The 14838-nt window shown below is 52.9% G+C and overlaps 1 protein-coding gene across 2 annotated transcripts in view; it reads right to left on the bottom strand.

Annotated features, from left to right (window-relative positions):
• The window catches only part of AXIN2 (axin 2), a 29798-nt gene extending 15207 nt beyond the window's left edge, over positions 1–14591 (bottom strand). For both annotated transcript variants that reach the window (XM_080682466.1, XM_080682465.1), the window contains exons 1-3: positions 14226–14591; positions 12064–12997; positions 3639–3779 (exon numbers count right to left, since the gene is read on the bottom strand). In XM_080682466.1, the coding sequence (XP_080538592.1) occupies positions 3639–3779; positions 12064–12878 (956 nt within the window). In that variant the 5' untranslated portion in view covers positions 12879–12997; positions 14226–14591. The remainder of the gene's footprint in view (positions 1–3638; positions 3780–12063; positions 12998–14225) is intronic.
• Positions 14592–14838: the final 247 nt, after the last annotated feature.

Here is a 14838-nt window from a genome sequence, read left to right on the forward strand (position 1 = left end):
GATGATTGCTTCCCCGGGCTTGTGTCTAATGAACTCCAACCTTCTGGAGTCTATTGAAGGCCGCCCGTGACCCCCTCGACCCCTCCTCAGTCGCACCCCCTCCTTAGCTCCCAGCAGGGCAGCCGGCCCCCTCCCCACCCCTGGCCGCCCCCCTCCCAGCCCGAGCCGGCCATTGTGACCAGGAGACACAGCCAGGGCCTTTTCATGCTTTATGGGGCGCTCCTATTCACTTGTTCAAGGAAATTTCAAAGGGCCTGCTACCCTCTTATCCCCTCTAAGCTTCCCCGGATGAACAATGGGCTGAAAGCGATTCAGTTCGGCTTTTCATCCCCCACACACTTTATTCCTCGCTCGACACTCTCATCTGCACCAGGCCCACAATTGGCAGAGCTCTGAGGAGGGGTCTAATCCCAGCCCTGGGAATCCTGGTTGACCCGCCCGACACTGGGCAGATCACACACACTCAGGGCACGCCAAGTCCGCTGGGCAGGAGCGCGGGGAGGGCCCCGGGGCCCCCCAGTGCCTGGCAGCTTGACACCCACAGAAACCTCTAAGCCCAAACACTCATCCCATCTGATGGGCTCTGGAGACCCCTTTGTCCCCCACTCTGGGCAGCACCAGGCGGAGCCCCTGGACAAACCATTCCCGAGAGGATGCCCTGCTCCCAGCTGGCATAAGAAGGCCCCAGTGGGTCCAGCTGTCACGGCCCTATCTGGTTCCCGCCCACTTGGTTGGGAGGAAGCTCAGCGCCACCCAGTGCTGGGGCCCCCAGGTCTCCGACCCTCCCAGGCACCTGCTCTTGAGGTTGGCATCCTGGTTTACTCACCCCCAAGCCCACGCAGCTTCACCCTAGGCGGGATCCCCGAGGTTCTGCCAGTGGGGGCCCAAGGGAATGCCCTGTGCCCCAGAGAGAGAGCCACTAAGTGAGGGCTCTGCCTCTGTATAAAGTGGACCTCACTGGCCACACTCTGCCCTTCTGCCCAGAACAGCTGGCTCACAAAGGCCACCTGTCTGATCCCTCTCCCGGATCCAGGCCCACAAATTCTTTAGCTAAAGGGGCGGGGGGGGAGGAGGGGGGGACCGGGGACGGACAGAGAGCTTTAAAGTCACCTCTGTAAAGGTGAGGAAGGTTTTCTTTTGGGAAGGGGATGAAAGAAGAGGGGTAATGGCGGAGGGTGCAGGGGAGAAGTTAGAACTTGCTCCCTCCTACCCCTCCCTCCAACCCATTAAAAAAGAAGCAGTGTGGGTGATCGCTAATAAATAAAAATAAAAGAAACTCAAAGGTCTCATTATCCACTGGTCCTAATAACACATCTCACGTTGGCCATGTGGGTGCTTGGGGACAGGTGGAGAGGCAAAGGGCAGGGGCCGGTGTCTGGCCTGGAGCTGAGTCCGGTTCTGCCATGAGAAGCTATGGAAGCATGGGCCTCACTTCCACCTGTCAATCACAGGACTGCCTACCTTCCCAATTGGGTCTTGTGAGGATCAACCACGCATGGGGACCGTGCTCAAGTTATCTCATCATGAAGCCAGAAAAACACAGGGATGGGGGTGGAAATGAAATGCAGGCAAGGACCAGGAAGCAGGCCAAAATAGTCTCTAAGAAAACTAAACAGAAGCCTTCCGTAACTACCTTTGACTTTTGGAGAGTCACTCAATGCCCTCGTTCAAATCCGACTTAGCCTATTGCACACATAATGCTACCTCTCCCACACAACCCACAAAACAACAAAAGCTGAAGGAGTAATGCTACCAGTAGCAAGCTCACAATGGCAGCAAACAAACAAACAAACAAACACCACAGCAGGCAGGGTGACGAGAAAAAGAAAAACTAGTTTTGAAAATGGGAGGGGGTCCCGACCAGTGTGGCTCAGTGGTTGAGCATCGACCTATGATCTAAGGTCATGGTTCGATTCCCAGTCAGGGCAGATGCCCGGGTTGCAGGCTTGATCCCCAGTTGGGGGCGTGCAGGAGGCAGCCAATCAATGATTCTCATTGATGTTTCGATCTCTCAATCTCCCTTCCTCTCTGAAGTCAATAAAAATGTACATAAAAAAAGAAAAGAATATGGGGGGGAGCACAATACCACGTGTAGGGGCAGATAGCCTGATATAACCTTATAATCTATGAGATAATACAACGCAGAACGAAAACAAATCTTGATATTAATTATTTGGATCAAGAAATAAATTATGCCTACCTAATACTATTTCCATAAAGACAGAGTAAAAATGTATTAAGAACTATGTCCACCAAAGGATAATGTTTCCTCAACGTGGATATTTAAGGAGTTCAGTCTCACTTACTTCTGTGGACCTCCTCATTCCTGCACGTGGGAGGAAAGATGTGCACCCTTACTTATTGCTTCTCAAGGCAAAACTGCTCTTCTCTTATGAGAGTGGAATGCTTTACCTTAAGGATTTCTCCCTACCACCAGGGGAATCTGAGGTGACACAATAAAAGCCACCAGGACTTTCATCCTTAGTAGAGTCCCAAACCAGCCTCATCAACTTTCCTCCTAACTAGTTCCATGCCAGAGACCAAGCAACAGGACACTGGCCACAAAAACCATATCATCTCCAACTGGAAGAACAGGCAGTCCAGCTTTTAGGAAGGTAAAAGGAACAAACCCTAAGTGCGCCAGAACTCACACAGCTCTACGGGTTTGCCTTTTAAAACTATTCCCTCAGTGGGAGAAAGTCCTACTCAAAAACATTTGCGGGAAAGCCTTCAAAGAACATTTCTAGAATGGCAGTTCTCAACTGGATGTCGGGTGAAAAGCTCTTGAGGAAGTTTTGCCCAAGGCCAGGCTCTCCCTCCAGTCTCCTGCATCAGAATCCCAAGGGATGGCAGGAGATGGGGATACCCAGCCCACCCCCCCCCCCCCCACACACACACTATGCAATTCACATAGAATGTATGCTGTTCGCCATCCAGATGTCACCATTGCATGACCACAAATGACCTAAAGCTCAAAGCATGACCCCTCCCGCTGCCCTGCTGACCTCAGCAGCCCACCCTGAGGACTTGGATGGCTTTCAGAAATCAAAGCCATCCATCTGCAAAAGAGCCAAGATCAGACTCGACTTTGGAGGGAACCCAAACTTGGGGTAGAACCCCCACCCGACACAGAGGAGGCATTCCGCCGAGACTTCTTCAGTTGAACGATGCCCATGTGAGCACATTCATGAGGGAAACTGACACTTTTTGACTCACACCTTCCATGCCTTTTTCTTCAAAAACAATGAACTAAACACAAACCCTTTTGATGCCACCCTGTCCTCTACCTGTTGGTTCTATAGAACCTGGCTGTGAAGGCCAACCCAGCACTTCTGCCCACAGGGAAGGCAGGCAAACTGACAACCAAAAGATGTGTTGTGACACTCAAGAAATGTACAGATCTTCACCTTAACCTTCCATGTCACCTTAGTTCTCTTCTGTTAAGGTACCACACAACCTTCCCTTCAAGGCTCTAAGCTTAACACCACCCCATCTACCATGTCACCCTCCTCAACCACCAAACACATGGCCACAGATGGGATCTGCAAAGCCAGGTGAGGATGGCTGAGGACTCTGGCCAGCTGGCCCTGTGAATCACATGCCAACCATGTACATGATGGGGACACCAGAATACTTACACGCTACTGTCCGTCATGGACATGGAGTCGTCAGTCAGTGCGTCGCTGGATATCTCACTATCGTTGGCACTGGTGGCTGGTGCAAAGACGTAGCCGGAACCTACGTGGTACGGGTTAACAGGATCGCTCCTCTTGAAGGACCTGCAGGGAAAGTACGACAGCGGTGCGTCACGGATGCTCCGCAGAAACCCAGGTGGCCCCAGGACGAGTGCACAATCCCGCGATCCATTCAGTGGCAACCTGCTTCCCAGGGCCAGCTGCTCTCTGGGCAGAAAGCAGGGGCTTGTAAGACACTGATTGGCCCTGGGGAGAAAGCAGGCTGGCTTCCTCTGCCCCCAAAGGGAAGTCTGCCAGGGGACGGAGGACCCCAGAGGCAGCCAGGGGATCCTACCAAGTTCTAAATACACACTCCCATATGGGAAGGAACAGGACTCTGGTGTTGGAGGGGAGGCTATGGAATAAAAGAGGGGAGTAAGTGAGTGGAGATGGGGTGTCTTCCTCCTCCCTGTCCCCTATCCAAGCCAGCACCAGGGGAATACAATGTCAGGGTCCTAAGGTATCTTCAGTTTCCTCAGTAGCTGTTAGCGTAGTTCTGAGATGCAACCACTTAGAGGCCTGGCATGGCCTTCGCATTTCAACTTTGGGGCCAGTGAGCTGGACAGATGGCACAGAAAAGTTCAAGACAATGTTTAGGATTTGCACCCCTTCCACAGCTGGGCCTCTGTGTGCCCCGCCCTCCCACCCCAGGTCTTCATTCTCCCAGGCTGGCTAAGGCCGGCGCGTTTAAAATGACGTTTCAAAGGAGGATCCAGGCCCCTCCTCTGGTGTCTCCCCCTTTTGTTTCAGTGGCCTCTGCGGCCCCATTTTGCCCTCTTGATCTCCTCCCAGAACAACCAGTGTGCCTGCCTCCTGCTGGGCTGCATTCCTCTTGTGTCACCAGCGAGGGACTTACACACGGGAGGGAGGTGGGGAGAAGGAGGCAGGGGACCACGGTGGTCTTGGGGCTGCAGGAAGGGCCTGTGAAGCCTGAGGTTGCAGGCGGCCTCATTTACAAAGACGGGCATACTCCACGGGGCCCAGCCAGTCTATGCCAACAACAAAGAGACCAACTGGCAGGGAACAGAGGACTCAGGAAAAGAACCGACCCCATCAGGCCACTGCGACTGGCCTTACAAAGATGGCCTCGGGCTGGCAGATGCAAGGGACCCATGAAAGGTCAAAGCAGTCTTATGCTCATGTGCACTGAGCTCCCACTCACCCACCATGTGTTCGGCACCACATTGGACTGTGGGTGTACCCAGCCCCAGTCTCTGGTCGCCTGGTACCCATGGCCTGGGGTGTCACCCTATGTGGGGAGAGTGGGCACCATGAGGGAGGGAGACAGTGTAATTACAGGCCCATGAAGAGGAACACGCCTTTACACTCATCATCTCATCTGATCCTCAGGGCCACCTGGGGGGAAGGAGCTGAGCCCTGTGCCCATTCTACAGGTGTGCCCGTGGTGGCCCCACAAGTACAGCAGCCTGGCCTAGACCAAGAGCTGGTACAAGTGGGTATGGAATTGATTGATTGGGCGCTCTCATTTGCTTCCTGATACCAGGACTAGCCTCAACATTTAAAAAAGCTCCAGAATGCCCTAACCGGTTTGGCTCAGTGGATAGAGCGTCGGCCTGCGGACTGAAGGGTCCCAGGTTCGATTCCGGTCAAGGGCATGTACCTTGATTGCGGGCACATCCCCAGTGGGAGGTGTGCAGGAGGCAGCTGATCGATGTTTCTCTCTCATCGATGTTTATAACTCTCTATCCCTCTCCCTTCCTCTCTGTAAAAAAATCAATAAAATATATTTTTTTAAAAAAAAGCTCCAGAATGAGAGGCAGTAGAGTGACCTGGTAGAGGTAATCCTGGCAGAGCTAACGGGGATGTTTCTAGCTGGATGGTGATGGAAACAAGGTGAACCCTGGGGGTGAACAGGAATTCGAGGAGATGCCGCCAGGATGGGGGAAGGAAAAAGTAGTTAAAAAGTCCTCCCCAGCCCAGCTGGTGTGGCTCAGTGGTTGAGTGTCGACCTATGAACCAGGAGGTCATGGTTTGATTCTCAGTCAGGGCACATGCCCAGGTTTTGGGCTTGATCCCCAGTAGGGGGCATGGAGAAGGCAGCCAATCGATGATTCTCTCTCATCATTGATGTTTCTCTCTCTCTCTCCCTTCCCCCTCTGAAAAAAAAAAAATATATATATTCATTCCTGCCCCAGACTGGGAGGAAGGGGGTGGAGCTGGTTGGGTCAGGAAGGGGCAGGGAGAGGAGAGGGCTTGAGGTTTTCCCAGCAGCATGGGTGATAGAGAGAGGGTGCACCAGGTTGGACTGGAAGGAGGAGTGGGGGCGGACAGGGAGTTGCTGCCACAATTTGGTATGAGAGCTGAAACGGGGCAGGTGCCGGACAAACCCAATGGGATAGAAGAGGAGGAGGATGGTCCCTGCCTTTAAGGGGCTTGCACTCTTATAGTAGGAGTGACAGCACTAACAAGGTAAGTCACATTCGGAGTCATAACATTTTAGAGTCAGAATGAACCTTAGACATTATCTAAACCAACCCCCTCAGTTTAGAAATGTTGATAAAAACCAAGAGCTACCATTGGTTGAGTACTTAGTATGGGTGGGGTCTTTGTTCTTGTCATTGATGTTTATCGAGCATCTGCTGCCCAATCATCTTTCATCCTCACAAACATCCAAGAAATAATGGAAACCCAGGGGGGACCCCAAAGCCTTCTGGGAGGCCAACAGGCTGAGGACTGGGCCATGTGGAACCCACAGCTGGACTCCTTAAGAAGCTTGGCTGGCAGGCACCGTGATTCATTCTACTGAACTAGACGGGAACATAGAGCCAATCTTAGAAATGTTATGTAGATGCAGAATCAACTGGAAAGTGCAAAGGGGGAACACTGCAATTGAACCTATAGAATACCTTGGGTGCTCTGGCCGTTCTCATATCTGTGAAGGGTGAGAAGTCTCACTACCTCCCAGGATTCTTTATGACAATTAAATGAGGATGTAAGATCTTCCATGCCTTAGAGCTGGTCTGCATGTCCTTAATCTGGGATTCCCAGGCACCAGGGCTAGAGAGAGGAGCAGTGACGGGGGGACGGGGTGGGGTGGGGGGGAGGCAAGTGGTTTCTCTGGAGAAGAGAAGGAATGAGGTGTGATTCAGTGAAAACAGTCTCCTCGTTGACAAGGGAACTAAAGAAGAAGAGAATGGTCCTGTTTGGCATCAAAGGCAAAACCAGAGGAAATGGGCTCATAGGCTTCCTAAGCCAGAAAGAGGAACGCGCTTTACGCTGTTAGGGTCCAAGTGGATCCATGAAGTGGATGGGGGCAGGTTATGGAACTGCCCGAGTCTTTAAAGTAGCCCAGAGTTCCCCACTCTCTGGGGTGCTTGGATGGGGCTACTGCTCAAAGCATGATGGACCAGATAACATCCCCAGGATCCTTTCCTGTCTTCAGGAACACGGTCATGAGTAAGCTTCGGAAGCCCTTGATGGGAAACAGAAACCAAGAGGTGGAGAGCTGGTGCCAGCTTAGCTCCCTCCCAGCTGGGTGACACAGGCAAGTCACAGCCCAGGGAGGTGGGTGTCCACCTAAGACAAGCACCGTTCTAACACAGCCAGCGGCATCAAGCACTCACCTCCTCTGAAAGTCCCCCGAAGGGCACTGACTTTGGGGGGAGTCGGCTTAATGCTCCAACAACCAAGAGCCAACATAAACAGAGCGCTCCTTTTCCCTCTGTGGTATTTGTCACGACGTATACTAATTACACAGCATTGGTGTTTCACACTGCATGCATGTTCTGAGCAACTAGACTGGAAGCTCCGTGAGGGCCAGGACCGATCTGACTTCCCCACGTGGGTCTGTCTCCCCAAAGCTGAACATAAGCTTGTGACATGGGGCAGAAGCACAAAACCTTGATAAACCTCCTTAAAATACCTGGGACCATCAGATGGGCTGCTGCTAAGTTTTTTTTTTTTAGTCCAAAGGCAAAGTACAAGATCAAAACAGCCTTAAATAGCATCCAAACACCCCTTCTACCACTTCAGTGTTGCTATCTTTGTGGTGTTAACATATCAACAATGTCCCAAATGTAAGGGTTATAATTCAACTTCTACAGGGAGAAAATGACTCAACAGGCATTCCTCCTCCCGCCCCAAACAAAAAAGGCACCTAACTCAAATCCCACGTGTGCTCCCAGCTTTGCCCTCCTTGAACACATGGATCCCAAAATAAACGCGTCTCCCTTTGCTTCCAAAATAGAGGGCTACTGTGTGACCAGTCATTAAACACAGAATACACTGCTCTTAGCTCAGTTGACTGCAATAAAGTGTTTGGACTTTCCTACAGTCGTAACAAGATAAGGCCGAGAGGAAGGAGGCAGGGTTGTGGGGGGAGACAAACTCCATTTTTAAGAACCCCAAACTTTGTCAAAAATCACCACATAATTAAAAAAAATGGATTAAAGCTGTTTTCTTGTAATTACTTTAACACACACACACACACACACACACACACAACGGAAAGAAACTCAACCATGCTACAGTAATTGTACCCAGATGCTTTGATTATTTCTTCAGGACTGTGGTGCTCCCAGTTGCTGGCAGGATTTTAAATTCCTAGGCAGAGTGGAGGCCTATGGTACACATTTTGCACTGGGCGGACCAAGTTTGCAACTTCCATGTGCAAAGGGCTTTCGGCTGTCAAGTAGCAGAGGATCCTGGGATCTTCTTCGCTGGGGAAATGTGTGCTGCTTTGCCTACTCTTATCTCTCGTCTGGATGAGATGCTGCAGGCCCATGCCCCTCCCCCCAAGCAGCAGGGCAAACCCCTCCAGAGAACACAGCAGAACTGACCTGCGGGGCCTCCTTCTGGGCCCCCCCCTCAAAACAATGCAACTTCTAAAAACGTTATTTGCTTCTAAGGCCGTGTGTTTAGGGCTTCCAGAAGACCTGTGACAATTTACTCCCCAAGTCACTGTCCAAAAGGCACTACTGTCTTCGGCAAGCATTGTCTAAGGCAAGATCAGGGGGCATTCAGTGGGGACCGGGCACTCGAGAGCATGGGGCACTTGGGCCCTGAGAACACAGGCAACGTTTACCGGGGTGTCGTAGCAAGCTGCCCTTCCAGAGCTTCCACCCTCATTGTGGCCTACTGCTTCCAGCATATCTTTCCTATGGCATCACTTTCTTTGATAATTGGAGCCAAGCTTGATTCCAATGGCTTCGCACAAACACGGGCCTCATCAGCGAGCTCTTTCAGAGAACAGGAGGCACTTGGAGCCAGCAGAGGGCCATCTGCTGGGCTCGGCTTATTTTAAGCGAGGCCAGAGCAGAGGGTCCAATGAGAGACAGATGAGACCCGCCTTGGGCAGGGACACACATGGGCCAGTGCAGGGAGGGGAGGAGAGGGGGAAGGATGTGGGGGCGGCTCTGTGCGTCCCACACTGTCTTCTCCTTCCTAAAATAAATGCTGGGCCCAGCTCCTAATCCCACAGCCCCCTTCACACACACCTTGCCACTCCGTGTGTGTTTATGTGCCGGCCTTTTTACACGTGCTTCTACCAACAGGTCACTCTTGCTCTGGGTTATTTATAGAGACCATCAAAAGCCCAGGCCTCCCACTCAACCACTGGCAAACCAGAGTCCTTCCCTCTGAGGATAATTCCTGCTCTTCCGTTCCAACTATTTATATTAAACCTGACACCAAATCAGTAAGGACACAAACAAGTCATTAAAAATGAGGCTCCTTTGAGTGCCCAGGGTAAACACAGGGCCTGGAAGACCAGCCAGTGCTCTGGGCATCCAGCTGCCAGGACTGGGCCTCACCAGCTGATGAGGGGAAAGCCTCAGCAGGACTCATTTATGTATGTTTCATTCATTTTACTCACTCAATAAAAGCCCGTCCCATAGGTCAGGTACCTTGTTGATGAGCGAGTGAGTGAATTAGGGGGGAGACTTAAAGAATTAGCTAGAATCCCTGCACCCCAAGAACCAGCTGCAAAGACAGACTTCAGCTCAACAAGTAGAGAAAGCTGAGGCACGCCAGGGGAACACGCTAACACGTTACAATGACTATGGGCTGGAACCCAGGAGTCACTCGTTGAAAGCGGTATCTTAACCTGATTGCCCTTTGCACATTCCCAGCAGTTAACATTATTAAATTGCACTAATTATAACACTTTATTCAGACATCTGTTCAAAACATCCTACTAGCAACCTATGACATAAACAAAAAGGATGGTGCCCACTCATTTTATGGATGGCACATGGGGTTCAGAAAGGCTTAAACCCACGTAGTAAGTGGTAGACAGAGCCAGGACCCAGTCCTTTAAATAATTTGGGACACCTCCAAACACACCACTGTACACATGAATATCTTGCATGTTAACACAAAATTTGGATATGGCTTAAATTCTCTTTGACAACGCCCACCTAAGATATCTGGGCTTTATGAAGTCCTGGTACAATATTTCATTTCAACCCAGCCGAGGGAAAAAGCACACACAAGCGTAGTATGGAACGTCAAGAGGCCAAGGAAAAGGTGCCACCTATGTGGTGGTGATGCCCACGGTTCAGAGCCATGGAAAACAATGGAAACCCAAAGGATCAAAAACTTTCACAAGAGTCATCTCCCAAAAGTTTAATCCTGGTACTATCCCAGCCAAGGCCTGGGGAAGGAGGAGGGGCACCCCAAGGCCGGGTCTATTGCCCACCCACGAAGGGGAGGGGTCACGGCAGGGTCCTGCCTCCAGTGCTTTCTTACTGATGACATCCAAAACCACACACAGTGCTATTTACAAAGGTGACACTCGGGGTCCTGACACAGAAGCCCACTGTTCGAGGCCCCAGGGGAAGCAGCCGCCCCACCACAGGCCTTCAGGAGTCTCAGCTACCACTGCCAAACTGGAGAGCAACGAGACCAGAAGAGGTTTCACTCCATGTTCACTTAATTAAATGGGGCAGTAGCAGCAGGTGCCCAGGGACTGCCCAGCCCAGAGGCCAGAACCAGTATCTTCCTTCAAAACCACCCGAAACCATAAGCTTATTGATGCTGAAACAACTTCAGGTGATCCTATGCTTCTTTGCAAAAGCCCATCGGTTCCACTGAGGTGGAGACCAGATGTCTGTGAATGTCTCCCAAAGATATAAGAGCGCCCCCTGGCGGTTGGAGAACAAGCCCATCCCTCCCTGCGAAGTCAACTGTCTTGGCCGCCCCTTAAATCAGGGCTCCTAGGTTCAGACCTAGCTGCTCTGCCCCTTCTACTGTTGCTGCTGGACTGGAGGCCCTCCCCTAAAGAGACAGGGCAATCTCCACAGCGTCTTGAACACATGGAGAAATAACACCATGGCTAGCAAGGCAAGCCTTTCAGATAGCAATCAAGTACCCACCCCCCTTCCCTTGCAAGCCATAAGCAACAACCTAGAATTAAGAAGCTCGTTCTCTTTTTGAATATTCAGGAGGAGAGAGAGAGAGAGAAGCAGAAACACTCATGCTCACAGGAGGTCTGAAGTTGCCTTGGAAGGTCAAGAATCTTAAGACTTGGCCATTCTGTAAAGGACTGTTTGTCTTTGAAGCCTCAAAAAGGGAAAGTTCTCCAGGGCCCCAGTCTTTGCTGGCCAAGACCTCTGCTCCATCAACACTGAGCAACAACATAATCAGCTGAGGTCTGCCTCCGGGTGCATGCATTGAAAACCTACATTCACACACCAGCAGACTCCAAAGTGAAGGGTTTTTCATTTGGGACAGCCACAGGGCCTTCCCTAGTAAGGACAGTTTCTTGCTGGGTAAAGACCTAATTCTACAAACAGACGCAATTGCTGGCTCTTATCTTCACATAAAAGTTCAAAAGATCCCACTTACCCCACATCCAATGGGTACACACATTACTTCCTGTGTCTCCACCACAACCCAGCTGCCTCCCTAGCCACATTAATTCCACTCTCTACTGATTGGTGGTGAATGACCCCTTCCAAAACCGGTGCTTACTGTATTTGGTGACTCAGCGGCATCAAAAGCTGCTGTTTCTCTCTCTCTCTCTCTCTCTCTCCCCCCCCCCTCCCTCCCTCCCTCTCCTCCCCTCCCAACACCCCTTTCTAAGACTGGCACAGGAAACTAAGTAACCCGCATTAATGAATACTGCTCACCAGTGTTTGAATTAGCACTGGCAGACTGCAGGCACTTAGGTGTGTGTGCATCGGCCCCCATCTCCCCCGCCCCACCCACAACAACAAAAAGCAAGATCAAAGCATTCATGGCCAGTGATCCTGGCTCTCAACGGACCTTTGTCAGCCTCTGCAGCACATCCATCCAACCGTCCACCCTACATAATTCAAAACATCTGCAAAATCCATACCATCCACCACCCACCCCCTGCCAGTCTTACCTGTATCCATTTTCGACCGTTTCCGTGGACCTCACGTTAGCTGTAGCCCTCAGGGTTTTGCTGGACAAGCCAACCACAGTGGGTGAAAGTTTGCACTTGAAGTCAGCACAAGTCCACTCCTCTTCTTCATTCAAGGTGGGGAGATAGCCACACACGACCTTGAGGCTCCCCAGTCCCCCGTTGCTCATATAAGCTGTGTTTTCTCCCCCACTCCTCACATATTCGAGGTATATATCAGAAGTCAAAAACATCTGGTAGGCATTTTCCTCCATCACCAACTGGATCTCGGTCTGCGCCTGGTCAAACATGATGGAATCAATCTGTTGCTTCTTGATGCCATCTCTTATATAAGTCTTGGTGGCAGGTTTCAGTTGCTTGGAGACGATGCTGTTGTTCTCGATGTACCTTTTGTAGATCGCTTTGGCTACGCGCAAAGTTTTGGTATCCTTCAGGTTCATCTGCCGGAACCCATTGCAGGCAAACCAGAAGTCTAAAGTATCCACGCATTTCTCCCTCTCCAGGAAAGTCCGGAAGAGGTAAGCACCGTCTTGATCGCCCAACAAGGAGTGTAGTGACTTGGTCCACCTGGTCAGAGGGGAATCCGGGGATGCCCGCCCCTCTGGTTCCCCCAACCCGTCCTCGTTCCGCCGGGTGTTGGAGGAGACAGGCATGGGTTTGGTGGCCTGGCCCTTCCCCACCGCCGGCTGGCAGGGTGGGGTTTCCCCTTCTTCCCCCGGAACCGGGGGCCGGGGAGCATCCTCTCTGAAGCTGCTGCTAGGGTCTGGCAGGCGAGTAACCAGCACGGCACTGCTCATGGTGAGCCAGTTCTTCTCACTGAGTTTGGGAATTTTTTTTCTTCTTCCAGTTCCTCTCAGCGATCAGCGTGGTCTCTCTTTCTCTCTCGAGTCAGCAGGGGCTCATCTGAGCCTCCTTTCTGGAAAGAAAAGGAAGGGGGGAGGTAGGGAGAGAAAGGGGTATTGATCTAATCAAAACCAGATCTACCCAACATCAAAGCAAGAAAGTAAACAGGCTTTTCAACTCCTCAAATTCAAATCAAGCAACCCAGCTATCAGCGAGGTGCTCATCTAAGGTATCAGACGCTTTTTCAAAGGCGAAATCTGAGCTCCCGGCACACTTGGAGGTGGGGGGGGGGGTTGATGAGTAAGGGGCGGGGTAGGTAAAATGGGAGCCGGGAGGGTGGGTGGTGGGGGCGAGGAAGGGGCATACGAGGTGTGAGACGTAACCTTCCAAAAAACCCACTGGCCCCAGCGCTCAGGGCAGCTGGCCCGCGCCTCCCCGCTCCACTCCCTCCTCCCGCTCTCGCTCCCAGCATCAACTCCAAACACACGCACTCCGAGCCGAGCCGCAGGGCTGTGTGCAGGTGAAACCAATTTCGGTAAATTTCCCCACTCGGCTCTCCGCACAGATAACTCGAGCTCCAAACGTGCCCTTCCCCGGCATCTGGTTCCCATTCCCCCCACCCACCCCTTCCCTCTGCGCTCCCCCTTCCCACTCCTTAAAAATTCAGATCTTAGACCGAGAAAGAAGCCCGCCCAGCAAGGGGCGGAATGGGCTCCCGGACTCCCAGCTGGAAACCGCCTCCCTCCCCCGGCTGTAAATGTCCCTGCACCCCCGCCTCCCGCCTAGAATAAGACTCAGTCTACACCTCTGTCTTCCCCGCTCCCCTAAACCAGAAATCAACTCACTCAGACGAGACTTTGATCTTCAAACTTTGCGAGAAAGAACAGAAGCCTGGGGACCCACCAACCCGTCTCCCCCGTCTCCCGAGCCACCTCCCAGAGCCGTGAACCCTACAAAACCGGATCAGAAACCGTCTCACGCTACCACAGTCTACGCCAAGAATCCCAAACTCTACTGACCTCGATAAAGCTGTCTCATTTTTCCAAAAGAAAAGTCTTATCTAACCAATAAACAAGCCGCTTTCCCCAGCTCAGAAAGGATCAAACTAAGGAGGGCAGGGGCGGGCGGGGGGGATGGAGCGCGACCCTCCACGCGGGCCCCTTTTCCTGGCCCAGGGTGGGTGCGTGCGGTCCCCGCCTGGGGCCTCAGGCCGCTGGGCTGGGCAACTGGGCCGGCAGTGGCGGGGCTGCCGGTAGCGCTGAGTTACCCCGGCGGAGGGGAGGTGGAGCGGCCCCCGTTACCTGGAAGACGAAGGCGGCCCGAGGTCGGGCTCTCATCTCCGCCGACCCCCCAGCCCGTCCCCCGGCCCAAATCCAATAGAACGCGTCCAGAGCCGTGGAGCGCGGGGCCGAAGCCCCGGGAGGCACGCGCAAATCCCCGATCCCGGCGCGGGTCGGTCCCCGGCGCCGCTGCTCGCTTTAGAAAAAGCACGGAAAGCAAAGCCTGGTCCAGAAATGGCGACGCGCGGAGTCCGTGTCTCTCCGCAAAGGGGCCGGGGCGGCCAGGGCGCAGGGCCCGGGCGGGAGGAGAGGCGCGGGGGACGCGAGCGCCCGGGCTCGGGCCGCTCCAGCTCGCAGACTGAGCCTCGGCCAGCGCTCTGGGCCCCAAAGCGCGGACCAGTGGCTGGGAGGGGAGGGGGGAGAGAGGCGGGAGAAGAGGAGGGGAGCGAGGGAGGGGGGTTGGCGGGGGGAGGGGGCGGAGGGGAGGGCAACTGGGGGGGCGCCGCCACCCTTTCATCCCACCTTCCAAAGCTCTGCACACTCACAACCCCACTCACATCCCATAACCACTTAATGATGCGCTCCCCGGGGGGCATCTGCACCCTCTCCGCCCCACCGCAGCCGCCACTTGCAG

Source organism: Plecotus auritus (assembly GCF_963455305.1).
Source record: "Plecotus auritus genome assembly, chromosome: 7".
NCBI lineage: Eukaryota > Metazoa > Chordata > Mammalia > Chiroptera > Vespertilionidae > Plecotus > Plecotus auritus.